This window comes from Lygodium microphyllum, chromosome 22 (assembly GCF_053477565.2).
Source record: "Lygodium microphyllum isolate KBCC chromosome 22, Lygodium_microphyllum_v1.1.10, whole genome shotgun sequence".
Lineage (NCBI taxonomy): Eukaryota > Viridiplantae > Streptophyta > Polypodiopsida > Schizaeales > Lygodiaceae > Lygodium > Lygodium microphyllum.
This window is the reverse complement of record NC_141156.1, coordinates 41,295,196-41,318,011: the sequence shown is the minus strand read 5'-3', so window position 1 is coordinate 41,318,011 and position 22,816 is coordinate 41,295,196. Positions and strand designations below refer to the sequence as shown.

At 42.9% G+C, this 22,816-nt stretch overlaps 1 protein-coding gene across 11 annotated transcripts in view; it reads right to left on the bottom strand.

Moving 5' to 3' along the window:
• Positions 1-22,025, bottom strand: part of TRM9 (RNA-binding (RRM/RBD/RNP motifs) family protein) — a 39,432-nt gene extending 17,407 nt beyond the window's left edge. For 6 of the 11 annotated variants that reach the window (XR_015687827.1, XR_015687825.1, XR_015687826.1 and 3 more), the window contains exons 1-5: positions 21,565-22,025; positions 21,364-21,471; positions 21,174-21,260; positions 20,944-21,075; positions 20,528-20,866 (exon numbers count right to left, since the gene is read on the bottom strand). Coding sequence is in view for 3 of the 11 variants with exons in the window: in XM_087662388.1 (XP_087518514.1) it covers positions 20,528-20,866; positions 20,944-21,075; positions 21,174-21,260; positions 21,364-21,471; positions 21,565-21,876 (978 nt within the window). In the remaining 8 variants the exon portion in view is untranslated. The remainder of the gene's footprint in view (positions 1-20,527; positions 20,867-20,943; positions 21,076-21,173; positions 21,261-21,363; positions 21,472-21,564) is intronic. The other 5 variants (XR_015687828.1, XR_015687829.1, XM_087662390.1 and 2 more) reach the window with 3 other exon arrangements.
• Between the last annotated feature and the right edge of the window lie 791 nt (positions 22,026-22,816).

The following is a 22,816-nucleotide window of genomic DNA, read 5'->3' as shown; positions in this document are numbered from 1 at the left end:
TTGGTACTATCCTCATCTGATTCTTAAATTGGTCATCAACTTCCTCTTCACTTTACTGGTTAGCAATGTCATTATGCTTTGAAGAAGGCCTTACATCTTGCCCAACAACAACATTTTCAGCTTGTTGTCCATGGTCTAAGATTAGGCATTACATTTTCTTCATTTCCATGTGAATGTTCATATTGAGAGACATCATCACTACTTGATTCCATCTCACCGTATGAAGACATATTGCTGTAATTTCTCAATCAAGAGCAAAAATCAGCACTAGCACAAAGCTTTGGCTTGCAATCAGGTACCTCGACCCCACCAAATCAGGGGATTGAGTGATATCCTTCTAATGGAACCATGAAGCCAGCCTTCCTGTTCAAATAGGGTGGTAAAACCTGATCAAGCACTTAATTACAAAAATCAATAATTGAGCATAAACTGAAATGCACACATTACCTTAACAATCTTGGACTCAAGATACCCAACTTTGATTGCTAATGAAAAGCGCACAAGTTGAGATTCTACAATCTCCTTTGCTAATCCAAAAGCCCCTTGCTGTACATACAATTAGCAAGCAATTTGGGCCAATTGTCCCTTGATTTTCACCCAAGACTTGCACAAATGGAGCCACCACTGGCCAAATGTTGTTCCAATTTACAACGGATGGGCTGGCATCTCAAATACCTATCAATTCCACAAATTTCATGTGTTGATTTTAGAATGCGATGCCTTCTCCTATTGGCATAGGTCCTAAGGTGGCAGTCAAACCCTAATTTCTATAGAAAATTAGGATCTACAGCACAAATTCTCCTACTGTCCAGCAAATCTGGTTGAGATTTGTCGAGAATGGCTGAGAAGTGCTGAGATCTTTTGAGAAATTACTGAAGAAGACAAGAGAAAGCCAAGATAAGAGAGAAATTTGGTTTTCTACACAAGAAAACCCTAAAATCTACCAATTGTCTGCTCCAACCTGCATTTAATGCAGTCAACTATTGTCACGCACCTCCAAAATGCTATCACCTGATCAACAATGCTATTGCTAGCCCTTGAAAGGTATATCCCTACTGTCCCTTGTCTATTGAGGCCTCCAAATGTTTGTTTTCTACAGCAAATTGCTATTCTCTGATCGGAAAATGGATCAACAACTCCCTCTTTCTCTTTCCAAGCTATAAACTAATTGAATAGCCAAGACCAAGCCCCCAAAAACGTTTTCTTAGTTTGCATGGGCATTTTTACCAAGCGGCAAGCTTCTAAGCCCATTTTTCAGTATTATCCAACCATTTAATTACTTTTTAGAATTAAATAATCTTGAAAATTAATTAAAGCCCTTCTAACCCCACTAAAAATTAAATGTGCCCATCCATTAAAAAATTGGCTAGGCCATTTGTAACCTGGAGTAGTCCCCAACCTCTCTTGACTCCTAGATTGGCATTAATTAATTAGTTAGTCCTAGTCCCTAGCGTCATCACTGACACTTATTGCCCAAACAACTCTCCTAGGGTCAAAATTGACACGAAGTGACCCCCAAAACCTAGCTAGCATAACTTATCACATCTTTTGCCTTTGACATCTAGTGCATTCTTGGAATCCTTGGCCTATTACCATGAAATAACTACCATGTGTATCACATGTGCTAAACCACATTACACATTTGATTAATAACTGAATCAAATGTTATCGACAAGATTAAGCATCTTAAAGTTTCACGTCTCTGTGACAATATCTTTCCAAACAATTTTCAAACTATCACTCATAGAGATAGCAAGATGCATGTTGAAGAGAGAGAATTTGCCTAATTCTTTTTGGTTTGATGCTATTCTTTGTACTCCTTACATTTTAAATAGGTATTCCATGAGAGCTTTACGCACCATCCCTCCTTATGAGGCATACACTGGCTACAAGCTTTCTTTCTCCCATATGAGGATTTTTGGATCATTGGCATATGCTCATGTGCCTTCTTAGAAAATGCATAAGATGGGTAATGAGGCTGTTCGCTACATATTTATTGGATATAGTGTTGAAAGTAAAGGGTACCACCTTTATCAACCCTGTACAAGCAAAGTCACTGTCAACCGAGATGTTATCTTCGCTGAAAATGCTTCTCATCACTTGCTTTACTATTAAAAACAGCCTATTACTGATGCTCCATATATCTTTGACAACCTACTACCACTTTTCCATAATGGTTCCATGACTGATTCTTATTCTCAGCTTTCATTTCCACCACCTACAAACACATTACAACAGTTTATTCAGTCTGATTTACAGCCACATCAGCATCATGATACCTTGTGCAAAGAGCAGCCCCCTATTCTTGATCAGTTGGAGCATACAAGGGCTGAAATTCAGCAACCTAAAAGACTCTCTCACTGGCTGCTAGACACTCTTTGGGATAGCAAGTAGCCTCTCACCAGGTGGTGATACTTTTTGCAATTGCTTTCCTTCTTTACTTATATAACTATTTTATTTTTCTTTTCTTTAGTTGCTGTTGCTTTTTACCCCCAGAGTTCTCTTGGATTAAGCCGGAATCTTTGCATGGCCAGAAGAGGCAGCCATTGAGACAAATTGGACTAATGGTTCTAAGCCTTAGGACCAGTTTCATATTGAATGGCCACTGAAGAATAAAATGCTAGTGGTTTGGGACTGTGTGCTTAGCCAGTAGAGATGGTGCAGGACAATGAGCCTGGCTCGGACAAAAGATGCACATGTGAGAATGGTGACGCAATAAAAGTCACCGTAATTGAGCCACGTTACACTTTTTGATGTGGTTGCAATGATAAAAGTTGCTCAAAACAACTTGAGGAATGCAAGGGTCACCATCCCTAAAATTGAGTTATGGTTGCAATCATTGAGTTATGGTCACTAAAAATGCTTTCCTAAAAGGGATGTTATTCTGGATATGTTGGACAGTAAAAACAGTAAATACAGAGTTCTGTAGATTGCAATTCTGCATATGAATTATTGAGTTATGGTCACAAAAAATGCTTTTCTAAAAGGGATGTTGTTTTGGTCATGTTGTATTGTCCTTATGCGGCTAGGATTTACTCAGAAAAGATGAAAACCAACTATTCACATGTTATGTATTTTGGAACATTTCATTTTTTTAACTTTTCATCTTTTAATTGATAAAGAAATACCGAGGGGCGCCGGTCTTCGGGGCCAATCTAGTGTTGAGCGAGGGAGTGAGGTCTCTGTTTGTGTGTGTGTGTGTGTGTGTGTGTGTGTGTGTGTGTGTGTGAAAAGACCAAGTGTTAATTGAAGGAACTACCGTTTTATGTGAGTCATAGACCGGTTCCATGGCTCTATCCCTAGGATTTGAATTCTTTGCTGTAAAAATTTAAGCACGGATAGTTTTGGGTGAAAAGGCCATACACATAGGTTTAACAAAGATTACAGGACTAGAGAGATGGCAGACATGGACAAAGGCAAAGGAAAACTCCCCTATGAAGAAGAGAGTTCTTCTACTCCTCATAGACACCAAAGAGAGAGTACCGGTGCATAGCTATCAGCACCTTCTAGAACCGAGATTGAACCACAAGATGAGGAGCAAGAACAGGAGGACTTGTTTATGGCACAACTTCTCGGTATGCCATGGAGCGCTCAAAAAGACAAACCTCTAATGTGCGTGAGCATGTGGAAAAGATACCAAACATGGAGACAGGTCCAGTGAAACAAGAAGCACAAGCACAAGATCAGGGAGTGAATGGTCAAGGCAATTATGCACAAGTGGCACAGCAAACTATTCCTCCTCAGTTTGCTACTTATCCTAGTTACTTTGGTGGTGGGTCAGTTTTTCAAGCAATGGCTTGATTGTTAGCAATTGTATCCCCTGGCCGTGCCACGTTAGCTGCCACGTGGCAGTCTGATCGGACTGTACCAGTCGGCCTGTACTAGTCAGCTGCATTTAATGCAGCCGACCTGTCATATTTTTCGCATTATTTCAGGCTATTTATAACCGACGTTCTGCAGATTATTCCACACTTCTGTTTGCAGATTTCAGGCTGGAGATTCGTGCAGACTTCAGCGTACTTCGAGGTGGACAGCAAGTTGCATCGTCGAGGTGGAGACATGCAGTCCCGCGCACTGCGCCCGTGTATATATCTGCATATCTTTGTATACAGCACACCTTATACAGCAGATCTTCATCTTCCACTGTCTCTCTCTCTCTCTATCTTCTCTCTGTGTTCACTCTCTCTCTCAGTCTTGGTCCCACGCTTCCGCATCGCTGCACTCTGACATGGTATCAGAGCAATGAAGAAGGGCTGACTGAGTGAAGAACCTACCTGAAGAGGAAATTCCATCGCGACACAAGGCTGCGTTTCCAACGTTCGAGGGCGAGCGGGAGGGCTGCGCATCGGAACAAGGCTGAAGCGAGCATGGACACGCGGGAAAGGAGTCCAGTTGGTGGATTTGCTGCTGTTTGCTGCTGTTTGAAGAGGAGGAAGGCTGTGTTTTCAGCTTTCAAGTGCAAGTTTTACTTTTTCATCGCCTCCGGCGGGTGAAGAAGGTTCGGGGGACAGAAGAAAGAGCCCTAGCAGGCTGCGTTTTCTCAGTTAGGGGGGGCTGTTTTTGCGTTTTTGCAGGCATTACAAGTGAAGATGTCTATAGAGATCGACTTGGAGTTCCAGATGATCATGGATCAAAAGGTGCCTGTCTTACCAGCTCTTCCCTCAGATCAAAAGCTCGATGGCGACAATTACCGCATCTAGCGCGTGATGATGTTGGCCATCCTTGAGTCTTACGATTTGGCGGAGCTTGTACAGGAAGAGATTGACCGGCCCTCGGTGAGAGATGAGTCCAAACTTGTCAGAAGACCCCCAAAGAAAACGATGAAGCCCGAAGAAAAATAGTTCTCCTCTGTGAGCACGAGTGATCCGTTTCTGCTCCCAACCTCGCCTAGATAAGTGCTAGCCCCTCTCTCCCCGTTTCCTCTGCCAGCCGTCCACTTTTGGTGAGTCCTACTATTCTTGGACTCTCTTACTCTCTAGGCTTCCCTTAACCCCGTTCGGGCGCCCAAGAGCCCGGACGGTCATCCTCGTGCGTGTTCCCCTAGATTTACCTTAATGTCACTTTAATGTCACATTTAATATTTGTGACCTTAACGTTACATTAAATATCACTTTTAATGTCACATTTCCTTCCCCTTAAGAATCGGTTTCGTCCTCGAAAACAATGTCTAACTGTAAATCGGGAAACCTTTTCTTTAAAGTACTTACTCGCTCCCATGTTGAGCTTTCTTCTGAACAATCTTTCCACTTAACCAAACATTCTTGATAAATAGTATTCCTCGTTCGTCTATTACGAACATTTAATATTCTTTCTGGTTCATGTGGATTAGATTGGTCATTGAATAGCTCCTCAATGTCATCATTTAAGATTAAATTATCCAAATCACCCAGCTTCTTTCTTAATTTACTTACATGAAAAACTGGATGTATTTTACTACCAGCAGGTAGTTGGAGCTTGTAAGCCAATACTCCCACCTTTTTAAGTATTATGAAAGGACCACAATACCTTGGTAAAAGCTTTGGACATTGTCCCTTTTTCATAGTTTTAGTTTGTTCAGGCACCTTAAGATAGACCAATTATCCTTCTTCAAAGGAGATGTCTCTTCGGTGAGGATCTGCATATGCTCTAGCTCGATTTTAAGCTTTTTTAATATTTTCTTGAGCAAATTTTAACATACTATTCATATCCTCCAAAAAGTCTTTAGCTGCCTGAACCTTTTCCTTATGCAGTCCTACTGCAAAAGGAGCTCTGGGCTGAAACCCATACATTAACATAAATGGACTATATCCAGTGGAAGAGTGCTTGGCACTGTTATATGCAAACTCTGCTATCGGTAAATACTCTTCCCAATTAGTTTGCCTTTTACTTACATATGCCCTAAGCATATCTTCAAGGATTTGGTTAACCCTTTCAGTTTGCCCATCTGTTTGCGGATGATCCGTTGTACTCATGCCAAGTTTAGTATCCAATTTCCTAAATACCGCACGCCAAAAATGGCTATCAAATTTTCTATCCCGATCAGAAACTATATTTGCCGGAAGGCCATACAATCGGTATATGTTCTCTACGAACAATCTAGCCAATTCTGGTGTTTTAACATCAGTTGAAGTTGGAATAAACCTAGCCATTTTGGTTAACCTATCCGCAATCACCCACACAGAGTCGTGCCCCCTCTGTGTTCTAGGTAAAGCAACAATAAAGTCCATGGAGATGCTCTCCCATTTTCCCGAAGGAATCTCTAGTGGATGGAGAAGTCCTCCCATTTTTAATCTTTCAGCTTTATTAACCTGGCATTTATTACATTTGACCACATAGTCAAGGACATCCTTATTCATTCCAGGACAATAGAACTGCCTTTTAATAAGACTATAAGTCTTATTAACTCCTGGATGTCCCGCACTAGGGGTATCATGACACTCAAAGAGTATCTGGCGCCTTATTTCTGTATCTTTCGGGACACATACCCTACCTTTGTAGAGTAAATAACCATTATCAATGGTAAAATTCTTCCACTTGAATCGAGTTTGAGCAACCCCTGATGCTCCATTTCCTTGTTGAACATCCTCAGATATTCATTCCTCAGTAGAAGCACTTTCATTTGGATCCCCATTTTTTATTGCTTCCCATATATTGGAATATACCGGATCAACCTGGCATTTCCCTTTTAAAGATTCAAGCAAGTTGGAAGTGAACTGAGTAAAACTCAATTCATTAATGATGGGCATTCTGCTGAGTGCATCAGCTACTATATTATACTTTCCTTTTCTATATCTTATCTCATAGTCGAACTCTTGGAGGAGTTCGGCCCATCTGGCTTTACGCCCGTGTAAATCCGGTTGATCATTAAGCCACTTAATGCTTTCATGATCCGATAAAATCAAAAGTTTGGCACCGTATAGATAGTGCCTCCATTTCTTCATTGCATGTACTATTGCATACAGCTCCCTCTCATAAACAGAATAATTCTATTTTGCACGGTCTAATTTCTTGCTTTCAAAAGCAACTGGTCGACCTTCTTGTAATAAGACAGCGCCTATTGCCTTATCACTGGCATCAGCTTCAACCACAAATGGTTTATTGGGATCCACTATTAATAGTACTGGAGCTGTAGCAATAGCTACCTTAAGTTTTTGAAAACTTTCATTTTGGTCTGTTCCCCAATTAAAACTTTTTCGTTTCCCTTTAAGTTGGTCAGTTATTGGAATAGCTATGTTGGCATAATCTCGAATGAATCTACGATAAAATCCAGATAAAACCTAGGAAGATCTGCAGCTCTTCCAGGTTCCTTGGAGGTGGCCATTCAATAATTGCCCTTACTTTTTCTGGATCCATGTTGATTCCCTCTTTCGAGATAATATGCCCCAAGTATTTGACCTCTTGTGCAAAGAATTCACATTTAGTTTTCTTCGCATAAAGGGAATGTGTTCTTAACAGTTGGAATACTAATTGTAAGTGTTCCAAATGTTCTTCTCTTGAGATACTAAAGATCAAGATATCATCCAAGAAGACTACTACAAAATGTCCTAGATAGGGCCGTAAAACACTATTCATCAGCTTCATAAAGGTAGCTGGTGCATTAGTGAGGCCAAAAGGCATCACCAAAAAATCATAATGCCCGTATCTAGTACGAAATGCTGTCTTGGGAACATCTTGTGCCTTAATTCTTACTTGGTGATAGCCTGATCTTAAATCTATCTTTGTGAAGAATTTTGCCCCTTGTAATTGATCAAAAAGATCTTCCATTCTGGGCATAGGAAATTTATTCTTCACCGTTATTTTATTAAGTGCTCTATAGTCAACACAAAGTCGCATAGAACCATCTTTTTTCTTTACCAATAAAATTGGTGAAGCCCAAGGTGAATTATTGGGTTGAATAAATCCTTTATCCAGGTAATCCTTAATTTGTCTTTCAACTTCTTGATGCTGTGTTTCACTTAACCTATACGGTGGTTTTGAAATAGGGTGCGTATCCTTATTTATATCAATTGGGTGATTTATATCACCCCTATCTGGTGGAAGGCCACTTGGTAAATCAGAAGGAAACACATCTTTAAAATCATCTAACAAACTACTTAATTCATTATTAACATTTAACTCATAAACATAAGAAAATTATTGCTTTATGTTACAGAAAGTAAAAGTGTTCTGTACAGGAAGAGACCATAACATATATACCTCACAAACTTCTTTCTTTATCAACTTCTGAACTTCAGTAGAACACAGCAAAGGATTATCAGATACTTCATGTTCACCTTGAATGACAAAAGTCTTACCATCCCTTTCAAATTCCACTGTATTATGGTGATAACTACGTTTTAAGGATGGTTCCAATCCCCATAGCCACTCCCTCCCTAGAGCAATATCAGCTCTTTCCATGTTCATAATTTGGAAATCAAGTTTATCTTTATATCCTTGAATCTCAATTTCCAAATTGGATACCATTGTATCCCATATTTTATTATCTTGGCCTTGCATCATACGAACAACATATTGATGCCCACTCTTTTATTGGGGAAGTTTCAATTTTTTGACAAGTGTATAATTTATAAAATTATGTGTGGCAGAGTCATCAATCATGACTCTAACCCTCTTTCCAGCTATCAATCCATGTACTCTAAGTAAATCATGTGGCCCAAAAGTAGGCTGCCACATAGAAGTTGACATACAACACTTATGTTGTACATCCATGTGCAAGACCTCTAAAGATTTGTACTTTTCATGCCCCTTTAATTCTAAGGTCTGCACTACATGGATTTGTTTTTCTTTTCCCTTGCCCTTGTCCTTATCCTTTCCTTTATCTTCCCCCTTTCAGGACTTAACTTTGGCCTCACATATGGTTTCTTTTTAAAAGGTTGTTTTTTACCCTTAAAGAATGGCATTTTCCTTTTAAATTTGCCCACAAATTTTGAGGTTTCCAATTCCTTAGACTTGGGATCCGTATCAATGAGACTACTGAGTGTACCTGGACGCATACTATCTTCATGAATTAATGCAAATTTAATTGCCTCTTCCAGCATCTTAGATGAACTCCTTTTTACTTCCTTTTTACAGGCTTTATCTAGTCCCCTAATGAATCCTCTTGTTTTTTGGAATTCATCTATTCCTTCCAATTTGAGGATTATCTCACGATATTCCTCCAGATATGTCAGCAGGGGTCTTCCTTTTTGTCTGACATAATCCCAATCTTCCCAATTTCTTTCCATTTCATTTTCAGGAAGGAATTCTTTCAAAAAGACGGATTCAAATTGAGCCCAAGTTTCAAGTATTTTATTTGCCTCCTTTAAAGTTCGCCACCACTTATAGGCTTTGGGCCCCAAAGTTAAACTAGCCTCCAATGCTTGGAGATGTGGTGGGGTATTTTTAAGTTTATGTAAATCTTCCCATTTTCGGAGGAAATTAAAGATTGTGTCTTTATTCCTATCTTTTTCCTCCCCGTGAAATTGAGATGGTTTCATATTCTTTAGAACTGGATTATCCCTCAATTTATGGTAGGGTTAGGGTTCCTTAGGATCTCGCATAGTCACATCTAAATCTTTCGATGAAGATGGGACATCCAAGGTTTCTATCTTATTTTTATCTCTTTCTAACAATAAAGTTAATTGAGATTTTATTTCAGTGAGTGTTTGGGTTAAAAATTCCATTTGAACCCCCTGAGCTTGCACACGAGCAGTAAGATCATCAAATTGCTCTCGTGTAGCAAAAAATTCTTCCCACTGTTCTTCTTGTATTTCTGGTTCATGGGGATCTACCATAGGTTAGTCCCCAGAACTAGAACTTTCCATTACTCTTTCTTTCCCTTTTTCAGCCATTAATACACTGGAATTGGAAAGCAAAGATAAGAAATTTGCATACAAAGTAAAGTACTTCCCTGATTTTAATGGCATGCAGTTGTTGCTGGTTTGGAAATAAACCCGAAGAGTAAGGAACAAATTTTATCGACCGAACAAAGTCGGTCACGCAGGAAATGGAGCTTCTTTGCAGAAACGACTAGTATTCAGCCCCCTTCTTTAATAATCACGCAGGCCATCAATGCCCCTTTCCTGAATTTGCTCTCTGCTGAGCTTGTACTTGTGATATAAATACAGTCGAGGCTGAAAAGAAGAATTCCGAACACGCAGTTGACTGATCAAACACGCATCATAAAAATGACTTCAGCTTCAGCCCGTGAAAAGGAGAAGAATGTGTGTTTCGTTGATGTGTTCATGGAGGGGCGTTCACGGACAGGAGTGACCAAGATTCGGTGGCCCACGATTCAGCCTACGACGTTCCGTGAAAAAGTGGCTGCCCCCTCGATAAGATACATGACAAAGATACACGTCACGTCAAGTTTTACGTGACGTGTCACCTGACGTTTGACCAGCGGCTTTACGGGTCCGTCGATTGACTTAACCAGCGACTTCACGGCGAGACCCGTCGATTGTCGACTGAATAGATAGCGGGACCTGAAAATCCGTCACTACCCTTTCGTTGAAGAACTCCAGGAATCCACACGGCTAAACCTGTAAGCTCTGATACCAATGTCAGAAGACCCCCAAAGAAAATGATGAAGCCCGAAGAAAAATAGTTCTCCTCTGTGAGCACGAGTGATCCGTTTCTCCTCCCAACCTCGCCTAGATAAGTGATGGCCCCTCTCTCCCCGTTTCCTCTGCCAGCCGTCCACTTTTGGTGACTCCTACTATTCTTGGACTCTCTTACTCTCTAGGCTCCCCTTAACCCCGTTCGGACGCCCAAGAGCCCGGACGGTCATCCTCGTGCGTGTTCCCCTAGATTTACATTAATGTCACATTAAATGTCACTTTAATATCACATTCAATATTTGTGACCTTAATGTTACATTAAATATCACTTTTAATGTCACATTAATGTCACAAAACTCTCTTCCGATGCTCGTGCGGAGTTGGCCAAGGCCCAGTCTCACTGGGACAAACTGAATGCCCGGATTCATTCTTTTCTTTTTCTGTCTTGTACTACAGCCGTGATAGCCCACATCGAGCACTTGACGGTGGCTCGGGAGATATGGCTGGAGCTTGACCAGATGTATAACCAAATGACCCTTATGAAGAGGGTTTCTTTGGAGGTGCAGATGCGGACTTTGTCCGTGAACAAGTCTTCTTCGTTGCGGGAGCACATCAACAAGCTTAGACAGCCTCAGATGTAGGTTCAGAATGCAGGGAAGCCGATTTCCTCTGAAGACATGGCGATCACACTCTTGTCCCAATTGCCGCCACGATTTGGTGCTTTTTACTCTGCCCTTATTGCTTCGGGGCGTGAGTCTACTCTTCGTTGGAAAGAGTTGGTTCCTATGGCCTTGGACCAAGAGGAACAACTGAAGGGACAACATGCTTCCAAGTCGGAAGCTTTGATAGGTCAAGCCTCTCAGAAGAAGAGGAAGGACCAAAAGAAGAAGAAGGAGGACAACAAGTCAAAGAAGGACAAGGAAAAAGAATTCACATGCCATATTTGTGGTAAGACCGGCCATTGGAAGAAGGATTGCCCCGACAAAGACAAGAAGGACACCAACAAGAAGGACTCGAAGGATTCTGGAGCGGTGCCTGCACCCTCATTAGTTGCGTTTCTTCATCTAGCAGTCATTGAGGACTCTACACCGAAGGCTTCTGATGTTGCGATGACAGCCTCCCAGGCTCGAGAGTGGATCGTTGACAATGGTGCCTCCCGGCACATGACTCCTTCATCAGTTGGTGTTGCCCAGTTGCGACCTTCGCGTGGGCAAATTCTTATCGGAGATAGCTCTTCGGTGTCTATTGCAAGACGGGGTGAAATGTAGCTTATTCCAGATGGACATGGTCGTACTTATACCTCAAAGGTCTTGCATGTGCTAGGTTTAGGGTATCATCTACTTTCGGTTCATAAGATTTGTTCACTTGGACTTTTGGTGGAGTTTGACAGTGATTCGGTGCGAGTCCTTGATCGTGGGTCAAGGAAGGTTCTCTCATCAGGATATGAGAACGGCATCTACAAATTGACGTCTTCTACCGCTCTCCCTACTCTTCTTCTTAACTCTCAGACACAGTCAGAGCTATGGCATCCTCGGTTTGGTCACCTCAACTATGATTATCTTCGGACGGCGTCACGTGGACAGTTTGTTCGAGGGTTGCCGGACATAGTGGTGAGCCAACAGCCATGCGTCTCCTGCATTCGTGGGAAGCAACATAGGGATGCGATTCCCAACAAAGCTTTACGGCGGTCTACTTCCCCGATGGAGCTTGTATCTATGGATCTTTGTGGCCCTATGCGCAACGAGTCCTTGAAAGGGAGCTCGTACTTCATGTTGATCGTAGATGACTACAGCAGGATGACTTGGGCCTACTTCTTGGCGTTGAAGTCGGAGGCTTTCTCCCACTTCAAGGATTGGCTTCTCTTTGAGGAGAACCGATCAGGCCGGCGATTGAAGACCTTGCGCTCCGACAAGGGTGGTGAATTTGTTTCTAATGAGTTTGCTCGTTTTTGTACAGACAAAGGCATTCACCAAGAGTTTGCTAACACCAACACTCCTCAAGAAAATAGCATTCTTGAACGGAAGAACCGAAGTGTGACCGAGATGGCACGCACCATGATGGAGCACCGACAGATACCTCATTTTCTGTGGGCCGAGGCTATGGCTACTGCAGTTCACATCCTTAACCGATCCCCCACTTCAGCCATTGATGGAATGACACCTTTTGAGGCTTACTTTGGGTCTAAGCCCGATGTTTCTTATTTTAGGGTTTTTGGGTGTGATGCCTATGTTTACATTCCCAAGACTCATCGTGATAAATTTGAAGCGGCTTCCCGAAGACAGGTGTTCGTTGGCTACAGCTCTCAGTCTCAAGGCTATCGCTTGTATGATCCCGTCAAGCGGGATGTGTACACCAGTCGAGATGTGCGGTTCGTAGAGGTTCCGGCCATAGCAGCGGGTGAGGAGCATCCCGTTCTTGGATATCTAAGGGAGAGTTGGGCTCCTGAGATAGTTCCTTTGGAGCCCGCGCCTTTTGATTCCGATTCTGTTTCCGATACAGAGTCTACTGTTCCACCGGTCACCCCCGAGAAGTTACCACCGGTGGATATCCCAGAGTCTTCAGCTGATGGAGAGCGACGAGGAGAGGTCCGACCTCCTCCTCGTTGGGCCCGTGACACACTCCGAGATTCAAGGATCGAGGGGGTCCCTGAGAAGTGGGAACCGCAGGATGGTCCGCGGCGGTCACCAAGGCACCAGGCACATTCTACGGAGGTTGTTTGCTCTAACTATTGTTTGATGACCCGTGTTATGCAGGATCGAGAGCCCACCTCCGTAAAGGAGGCTTTACAGTCCGCACCATGGAAAAAAGCTATGGAAGCCGAGTTGGAGGCTATTGAGAGGAATGGCACTTGGTACCTCGTGCCTCGCCCCTCTCATAAGAAAGGTGATTAGCGTCAAATGGGTCTTCAAGACCAAGTACCTTAGCGATGGTTCTTTGGACAAGCACGAGGCTCGCCTAGTTGCTAAAGGTTTTACACAGCACCCCGGGATTGACTGTCATGATACTTCTGCCCCCACTGCTCGTATGGCGACTATTCGAGCTGTTCTTGCCTTGGCTGGCCATAGAAGATGACCTGTCTACCAGTTGGATGTAAAGTCAACATTCCTCAATGGTGATTTGAAGGAGGAGATCTATGTAGAACAGCCTCCTGGCTTTGGATCTTCAGATGGGCAAGTCTACAGGTTAAAGAAGGCCTTGTATGGCCTCAAGCAGGCTCCACGTGCATGGAACAAGAAGATTGACTCGTTCCTTCAGTCATAGTTGGGATATCGGCGTTCCAAGGCCGATCCACAGCTTTATGTACACACTTCCGAGGCTGGTTGTATGCTTTTTGTGTTGTATGTTGATGATTTGATTGTCACAGGTGATCATACACAGAAGGTCAAAGAGATGAAGACAGCTTTACATCAGACGTTCGAGATGACGGACTTGGGTCTACTCCACTTCTTCTTGGGCCATGAGATCTATCAGTCTCAAAGGGGGATTTTCATCTCTCAACAGAGATATGTACAAGAGCTATTGGTTTCTTTTGCGATGGAGGATTGTCGGACCATTTCTACTCCTATGGATCCAAACTAGAAGGCCACTTCACATTCAGATTCTCCCTTGGCGGATGCTTCCCGCTACCCTCAGTTGATTGGATCATTGATTTGGCTCCTCAACACTCGTGTTGATCTTTGTTTTGCTGTAGGTCTCTTGGCGGGGTTCATGACTGAACCTCAGACGGTGCATTGGCAGGCTGCTCAGAGGATACTTCGGTATTTGAGGGGGACCTCTGACTTAGGGATTCATTATCCAGCAGGCACAGGTGGTTCAGATCTTGTACTTGCAGGTTGGAGCGACTCGGATTGGGCTGGCGATGTGGACCACAAGTGGTCTACTACAGGCTACTGTTTTACCTTGAGTACAGGTGTTATCTCATGGAGTAGCAAGAAGCAGCCCACAGTAGCCCTTTCGTCTACTGAGGCGGAGTATCGGGCCGCGTCTTCCACCACATGTGAGGCTGTGTGGCTTCGGAGATTGTTGGAGGAGCTTGGCTGCCCCCAGACTCGTCCTACTTTTCTGCGATGCGACAATGAGAGTTACATTGCCTTGGCACGGAATCCTGTTTTCCATGCCCGGACGAAGCACATAGAGATCCAGTACCACTTCATCAGGGAGAAGCTTCCGGATGAGACCATAGCTGTGGAGTACTGCAAGACGGAGGACAATCTTGCAGATTTGTTTATGAAGGCGCTTCCCCGAGCTCTACTTCGGAGACATGCCAGATCCCTCAGGCTTTTGCCCCGTCCAGGCTCTGAGAGGGGGTGTTAGCGATTGCCATCCCCTGGCCGTGCCACGCCAGCTGCCACGTGGCAGTTTGGTCAGACTGTACCAGTCGGACTGTACTAGTCGGCTGCATTAAATGCAGCCGACCTGTCATATTTTTCGCATTATTTCAGGCTATTTATAGCCGACGTTCTGCACATTGTTCCACACTTCTGTTTGCAGATTTCAGGCTGGAGATTCGTGCAGACTGCAGCGTACTTCGAGGTGGACAGCAGGTTGCATCGTCGAGGTGGAGACACGCAGTCCCGCGCACTTCGCCCGTGTATATATCTGCATATCTTTGTATACAGCACACCTTATACAGCAGATCTTCATCTTCCACTGTCTCTTTCTCTCTCTATCTTCTCTTTGTGTTCACTCTCTCTCTCAGTCTTGGTCCCACGCTTCCGCATCGCTGCACTCTAACATTAATTACCCACTGGTTATCAGGGCTACTTGCCTAGAGGGCCACCAAGAATGATGTCTATTGAGGCAGTGAACCCACTTTATGCTAATATTGGTCTACAGCCCAGTTATCAGACTTTGCAGAGTCCTTATTAGATGCCTGGAGTACAAAATGCAGCGGTTGGATTCTTTCAGCCTAGTGGCCATATGGCAGCTAAGACAAGTGAAATGAATGTTGATAATGTGCCTAAGGGACTCCCCTTTTTACAACCACCTATCTATGACAACCTGACACCAAAAAGTGCAAAGTCTAAGTGCAAAGCCTAAAGACTATAAAGAGGGTGGTCAGGCATTAAAGTTGAAAACCTTCAATGGTATGCAAGATAAGCTGAAAGCTTTGAGATTTATATAACAGTTTGATGCAGCTTACACTGGAGGGAAATTTATTAAGACTTCTAAGGTGCGGAAGGCTGCAACTTTTTTGAAAGGTAATGCTTTGCAATGGTGAAACATATTGTTAATGCAAGGATATGCACCTGCCACTTGAGTCCATTTCAAACAGTTGTTTCCAGCCTCATGGTTAACTAACATGTTTGAAGTAGATGTCATGACTGCATGGCATAATTTGGACGCGACAAATTGTGCGGATTTAGAGTACAATAAGAAATTTTGGGAAGCACTTTTGCCGGTGAGTTCTTATAGGACAGTGCCCCTGTCAGAACAAATTAAAAAGTACTATTGCGGTTTGCCCGAAGCCATCAAGGATTATTGTACCAAGACTAGGGTTATAAACATGATACAAATAATTGAAAATGTTGGTGTGGCAAATGCATTTTTGAAAGGAAAAGCGGACAGCTTTAAAGGCGCTAAAAAGAAGGATTCTCAGGTTAAGCACGATGCTGGCAAGAAAAAGAAGCAATTTCCAAAAAAGAACTTTACAAAGAAGTCTTTTTGGAAGAAAAGATTTCAATAGCAACCTCAGCCTTCTTTTAAACAGGGCAAAGAACAGAAGATGCCACCTTTTGGCAAATCATTTAAAGAAAGAAAGGCTTTAATGCTGACTGGGAAATGCTTTATATGTGAACAAAAAGGCCATATTGCTTCTAAGTGCCCACAATGATCGGGGAATCTCCGAGGACACTGTCCCTTGCTTGATTTGCTTGCTTAGCTTGCTTCCACCTATCTTTTTTACCACATACTCTCCACATTTCACTATTCCTCTTGTCATCAAAAAATAGTGGAGGGATAGCTTTGTTTTGTGAAGGTCTTGGTATTGGCCACCCCTTATTCTTCTCCATTTGGGGTACAGTTACTCAATAGACCAAAAAATTATTGAAAACACTCACTTAATGATAGATATTTTGAAAACAAAACAAAAGACCTACAAAAAAAAAAATAGATAGTATGAAACTAACCTTCCTCCTCGGATAGGGTGGTAAATCCCTGATTACAACTTAATTACAACAGCAAACAATAAATGCAAATCTGAAAATACAAATTTACCTACTGATCTTGGACAATAAACACCCGATTGGCCCCAAAATTGGCGCCCCTTTCAATATTTCTTTAGCTTTATTGAAGAAGAAGTTGATTTACAATGGGATTCTCCCAATCCCTTTCGGTATTTCAACTCCTCTTGCTGTCCAGAGTGACCAGCAAGTCTTTAATCTATTTTGCCCCTTGATTGGCACTCGATTGGCCTTCACCCACTTCATAGCGGATGGAAATGCCCCAAATTCAATGGCTGACTAGTCCTCCACCTAAATTCAGTTGAAATTCACCTTCAGCCTTGTTGAATCCAAGTCTTGGAGCTTCCAATTTCTGGCATGCTTCCCAAGGCTGCTGCTAAGCCCTAATTTATGTTGTAAATTAGGGTTTACAGCAGAGAAATTTGTAATTTCTCAATCTCCAAGGGTCCAAATGCTGAGATCTTCAGAGCAAGGCTGTGAAATGGCTAGGAGATGAGAGAGAAAGCTATAGAGAGAGAAAATTCAAAGTTTTGTCGCAAAGAATGACTAAAAATCAGTCAAATGCAGCTGTTGCCCTACCATAATAGCTTGTAGATGCAAAGAACTGAAGAAAATCAATCATTTACTGTTGCTGCCCCATCTCAACAGCCTGTAGATGCTGTCACCTGTTGTTGATTGGTCTTCTCTTGCCCTTGGCTGCCTCAAAAGGTCCTCCAATGGCTGCAAATCAGACCAACAGCCTCCCCTCCCTCTCTCTTGCAAGCTGAATTTATAAAAATGCCTCTCTCCAACCTCTAAAGACATTTTTCAGTCTTGCATGGGCATTTTTGACAAGTGGCACCCTTCCCAAATGGTATTTTCAACATTTTTCATAATTAAATATTAATTTTCAGTCTTTAAATACTAAAAATTAATCTAATAATTGTTTTGGTGCTTTGAAAAATAATCTGACTGACTAATAATTAAATTGGCTAGAGAACTTCCATTCTCGAGTGTCTCTGTGCCATCTTTGACCATGAAATTGACGTTAGGTATCATTAAACGCCACTTTTCTAGTGTCACCAATTGACACTTATAGCCAAATGAATGACCTAGGCCAACAACTGACACCAGATACCATCAAGTACTTGTGCGGCATAACTTATAGCAACTTTTGCCCTTAACATCCTATGATTTCCTCAAGTCCCGGGCTTGTAAATTTACTCTAACCCCAGTTACACCTCACGTGTGCAACGTTTACTTAACCATGTGAGGGCGGTGGGGTGGGGGGGTGCGCCGTGTCGTGGGGGGGTGACGCGGGGTGGGGTGGGTCGAGCGGGGTTTTTTGAGGTGGGGTGCGGGGGGGGGGGGATATGCGCCGCGTCGTGGGGGGGTGCGGTGGGGTGGGGGGGTGCGCCGTGTCCTGGGGGAGTGACGCGGGGTTGGGTGGGTCGAGTGGGGTTTTTCGAGGTGGGGTGCGGGGGGGGGGGGGATATGCGCCGCGTCGTGGGGGGGTGCGGTGGGGTGTGGGGGGTGCGCCGTGTCGTGGGGGGCTGACGCGAGGTGGGGTGGGTCGAGCGGGGTTTTCGGAGGCGTGGTGGGGTGGTATGGAGGGAGCGGGGTTTTTCGAGGTGGAGTGCGGGGCGTCGTCGTTGGGGGGTGCGGTGGGGTGGGGGTGGCTGAGATCTACGCTAAATGGCTGAGAAATGCTAAGATCTCTTGAGAATTGACCAAGAAGGTGAGAAAATACAAGAGAGAGAAAAAAAAATTAAAAATTTCACACAAAAAACCCCAGATTCAATTAGCAGCCTGCACCATTCAACATTTAATGTTGTCGCCTACTGCCTCGAGTCATCCAATCTACTGTCACTTGCATTAAATGTTGTCGCCAACAACTCCTAGTGCCAAAATTGATATCACCTGCTAATGCTAACTTCCTCGCTATTGTCTACTACCTCCTATAGCTGAGAACAAGTCTAAATTCTAAACAACAGCAGGCATTTTTGCCAAGTGATAACCCTTCTAGACCTACCCAAAATTAAATGTGTCTATCCATAATTAAATTGGCTAGGCCATTTGCAACCTAGAGTGGTCTTCAACCTCTCTTGACCCAAGTAATGCTAGTCCATAGTGTCACCATTGATACCTACTGGCCAAATAACTATCCTAGGGTCAAAACTCACACTAACTGACCATCACCAACACCCAATTGGCATAACTTATCACAACTTTTGCCTTTGACACCCACTGCATTCTTGGGATCCTTGGCCTATTACCATGAAATAACTATCATATGCAAAACATGTACTAAACAACCTTGCACATTTGATTAATAACTTAATCAAATGTTATCGGCAAGATCAAAGTATCTCAAAATTTCATATCCCCATGGCAGACAGACCTCCCCCTTGAAATCCTGCAATCATCCTCGATTGCACTACATGGTACCAAAGGAAAAGTAAACTGCATTAGAAATTCCATAAGATATCAAAATCACAACATTGGCCATGATTGTCTAACCATACCACATGCCCTAAACCTTACTGAAATTTTCCATCCAGCATATACATGACATAAATCTAAAAGACAGTCCAAAACTATTGCTAGAAACCCATCGAATACATCCATAACTCATATTTCTCAACTATTCTAACTTCACAATCATATTACACACACACGTGGAGGGTGGTATTATATGAGAGGAGTCCTAGAGTATAGTTAGTTACACAATCACATTCAAAAAGCACCATCTATTGTATATTTCAATGAAGAGAGTTGTGTTTTCTTTGTCTGTTCACATGGTGCTAGAGCGATATCTTTTGAGTGCAGAATGTCGAAGCAAGAAATAGAGAGAAGAATGAACACATCGAAGGCGAAGAAACAAACTAATTTGAAACAGAAGGCTGAATACAATGAGAGCCCTTACATTTATGACTAAACAATTTTAGTGAGGGCATCAAATTGCGAGCATGAGAGAAATGTGAGTGAAGTACCTTCTTGCCACCCTTAACCACCTCAAATGGAACTTTACCAGTAGAACTATGCATTGTGTTATTGCAAGCAAACTCAACCAATGGCAAATACTACTCTCATTGTGCCTTGTGGTCTAAAATATAGCATCTCAAAATATCCAACTATTTTGCTTCATTAGAATTTTGGGAGAATCAAGTGAAGACTTTGACATTCCCTTCGATGCACCTCGTTGTCTCGAGGGTGTGGAAAATAACTTATTCTTCTTGCCTTCATTGTCCTTCTTCATAGTATTCAAAAATCAAGTAAACTAAGAATCCTTTGCTAATTCAGTAAAGAGATTTGATGTTGTCCTCATCAGAATCTTGAATTGGTCATCAAATTCCTCTTCACTTTGCTAGTCATCAGCCTCATTATGCCCTCCAGGCTTTTCATCTTGTCCAACAACAACATTTTCAGCTTGTTGTCCATGGTTTGAGCTTTGTCCAAAATCAAGCATTGCATTTCCTTCTTTCCCATCTGAGTTCCATATTAAAAGGCGTCATCATTGCTTGATTCTATCTCATTGTATGAAAACATATTGCTATATTTTTTTAGCTGAGAGCAAAAGTCAACACTAGCACAAAGCTTTGGCTTACAATCAGGTACCTTTGGCCCACCAAATCAAAGGATTGAGTGATATCCCAACAATGAAACCATGAAACCAACCGTCCTTCTCAAATAGAGTGGTAATTTCATAATCAAGCATTTAATTACAACAATCAACAAATAAACATAAATTATTCTTAACTTGTTATGAGGCTTCTAACAGCTTGTACTTAAAAAGTTGGCACTAAGTAAACGTTCAAGCAAAAAAAATTCCATTCTGAAAAAGATCACCTTGTGGTGCGGTATGTAATGGTGCCATCGATACCGTGCCTCGTCAAGCAACACCAATAAAGACCTCTCAGGAAGAAAAACAGACCTGCATTCAATCGGCAGCCTTCTTTTCTTGTCATTCAAGATTCCATCATGCTGGTTTTTCATGCTCATCCTTGTCTCTTTCACAAGTGACAACTCATTGCCATCCTCATGCAGACGCATCCCAAACTCTGCTTCATATTTTCTAAACTCCATGACACAAGGGCCATTCAAAGAAAGAGAGATGATAGCCCCAACGAATGCAGAGTGAGTATCAATATGTGGAGATAGTCCCACTCCAGGAGGATAGTCATTGACCTGTAGAAACAACGAGGAATGAGTAACTGGAGGTGATAGCACAAAAATGGCATTAACTGTCTCATAGTTAGACTTACAGTGAGCTGATCTAATGGAACAGCTATTTCAGCAGAATTCGCTATTTCTGAAAGCTGTGAAATCTTCTCAACTATTGTAGAAACAAAAACCGGCAGTTCTCCCAACTTTTGCCTATGGTCCACATTTCTAGTCTGCAAAAGTGGGGATCAACACTAAAAACCACTAAATAACGAGGTCATTGATCACCACGTACTTCACCGTCACCTCATAGTGGCCTTTACCGCATTACCTTGTAATGAAATTCATAACCATAGTGTTGCACTCTCCGCTTAGCAAGAATCTGCCACGGCCTTTCATCTACAGCTGCAAGAAGCCCCTAAACACTTTTTTATATACAAAGTGTGCTTGAAGCATGTACAAACGAAGGCATACAATCAATATAAAGGAATGCCAAGACTCTGTGCTGGTTGACAGCCAACCTGTTCTTGATCCTCGCTAACAAAATCTTTGAGAAGAAAGAGGCCTGGTATGCTTATGTCAGAAGCGTCCGTGAAAACAGGCGGTGAATCTTTGATCTGAGAAACAAGCTATACAAATGTTGATGGACAACCGGAGCGAGCGTAGACAACAAAGAAGCAGCCTCATCAAAGCAAAACAGGAAAAGAAGGATGGGGGAGTACCTTGGGGCGGGGAGGGGCAAGGTGCGAGTAGCCAACGTGCAGGACACGGTTTCCGAGAGGAGGACAGGGGCGGCCATGGAGGGAGTCGCGTGCGGCCTGCGCATCCGCCGGGTCGCAGAAGCTCACGATGACGCGGCATCCAGTGCCGTCAGCGTGCTGCACGGGGCTCGCCAATCGGCCGAATTGCTGGAAGAAGCACTGGATGACGGACAGCTCCAGCCCCAGCGCAGGCCCGCAGTTAGCCACGAACAGATGCGGTGACGCCGCCTGCTGGACCGCGCCGTCGACACGGGGCAGCTTCGTGAATCCCATGCTGGTTGGTCTGTTTTGGACCCCCCGTGAGGCGAGCTGGTTATGCCAGCAGGGGTGCGTTAGATTCTTGACCTGAGTGAGGAGCTACATCCCGGAGACGGCTCATGGTATGTGCCTCGTCCGTATAGGGGTCCTGGTATGTTAAAAGAAAATGCATTACAAACAAAAGCAGCTTGACCTTAGAAGTATGTTAAAAATACGTATGGGCGATATAACAAAATTTGTAAAATCTTATATATTCTATATCTTCTACTTTATACACTAGCTGGCAAGCCAGGCCGCTAGTCGAAATTCATAGAATTCGCATCATTGGGAAGCTCATGAAACTATGCCTCACTCACCTCGAGTATCGTGTTGCTTCTTTTTTTCTCAACAAAATAAAGGAATTCAAGGGTGTACTATTACCTTTCATTGGTAATGTTGAGAAATGACAAATGATCTATGCTCCAGGAAGAGCTATCTTGAATCTCATATGCACAATGAGAAGAATGGAACAACTGAACTTCTATAAAGCATTGTACTTAACTATCACTTTCACAATGATGAATACAATATCATGATGCTTGGTACTTTCACGTAGTATCTTTGTCATTGTCCTTGTCCTACACAAGATTGTGTTTATGAGTCCAAGCTAATCTATCTTAGAACCTAATTGGTGCACAGATCGGATGTTATATGCATGCGTAACGAGCGCCGGAAGGTCCCCAAGAACAAAAGAACTCTACTTTTGCATAAAAAAACAAAAGAGAAGACTTGCATGACATGAAGCAAAAGACCAATTGGGTACAATCTCCCCCCATGTCTTGTGTGAGCGCTCCACAAAGCATGTATTTGATATATTATTTATCTTCAAGCTCAAAAAATAGCCCAATTCACAATTAGTACGCTTTAGCTTTTGTGTTTGCTTTTGTCCCACTAAAGCATTAAAGCGATTGGGCGC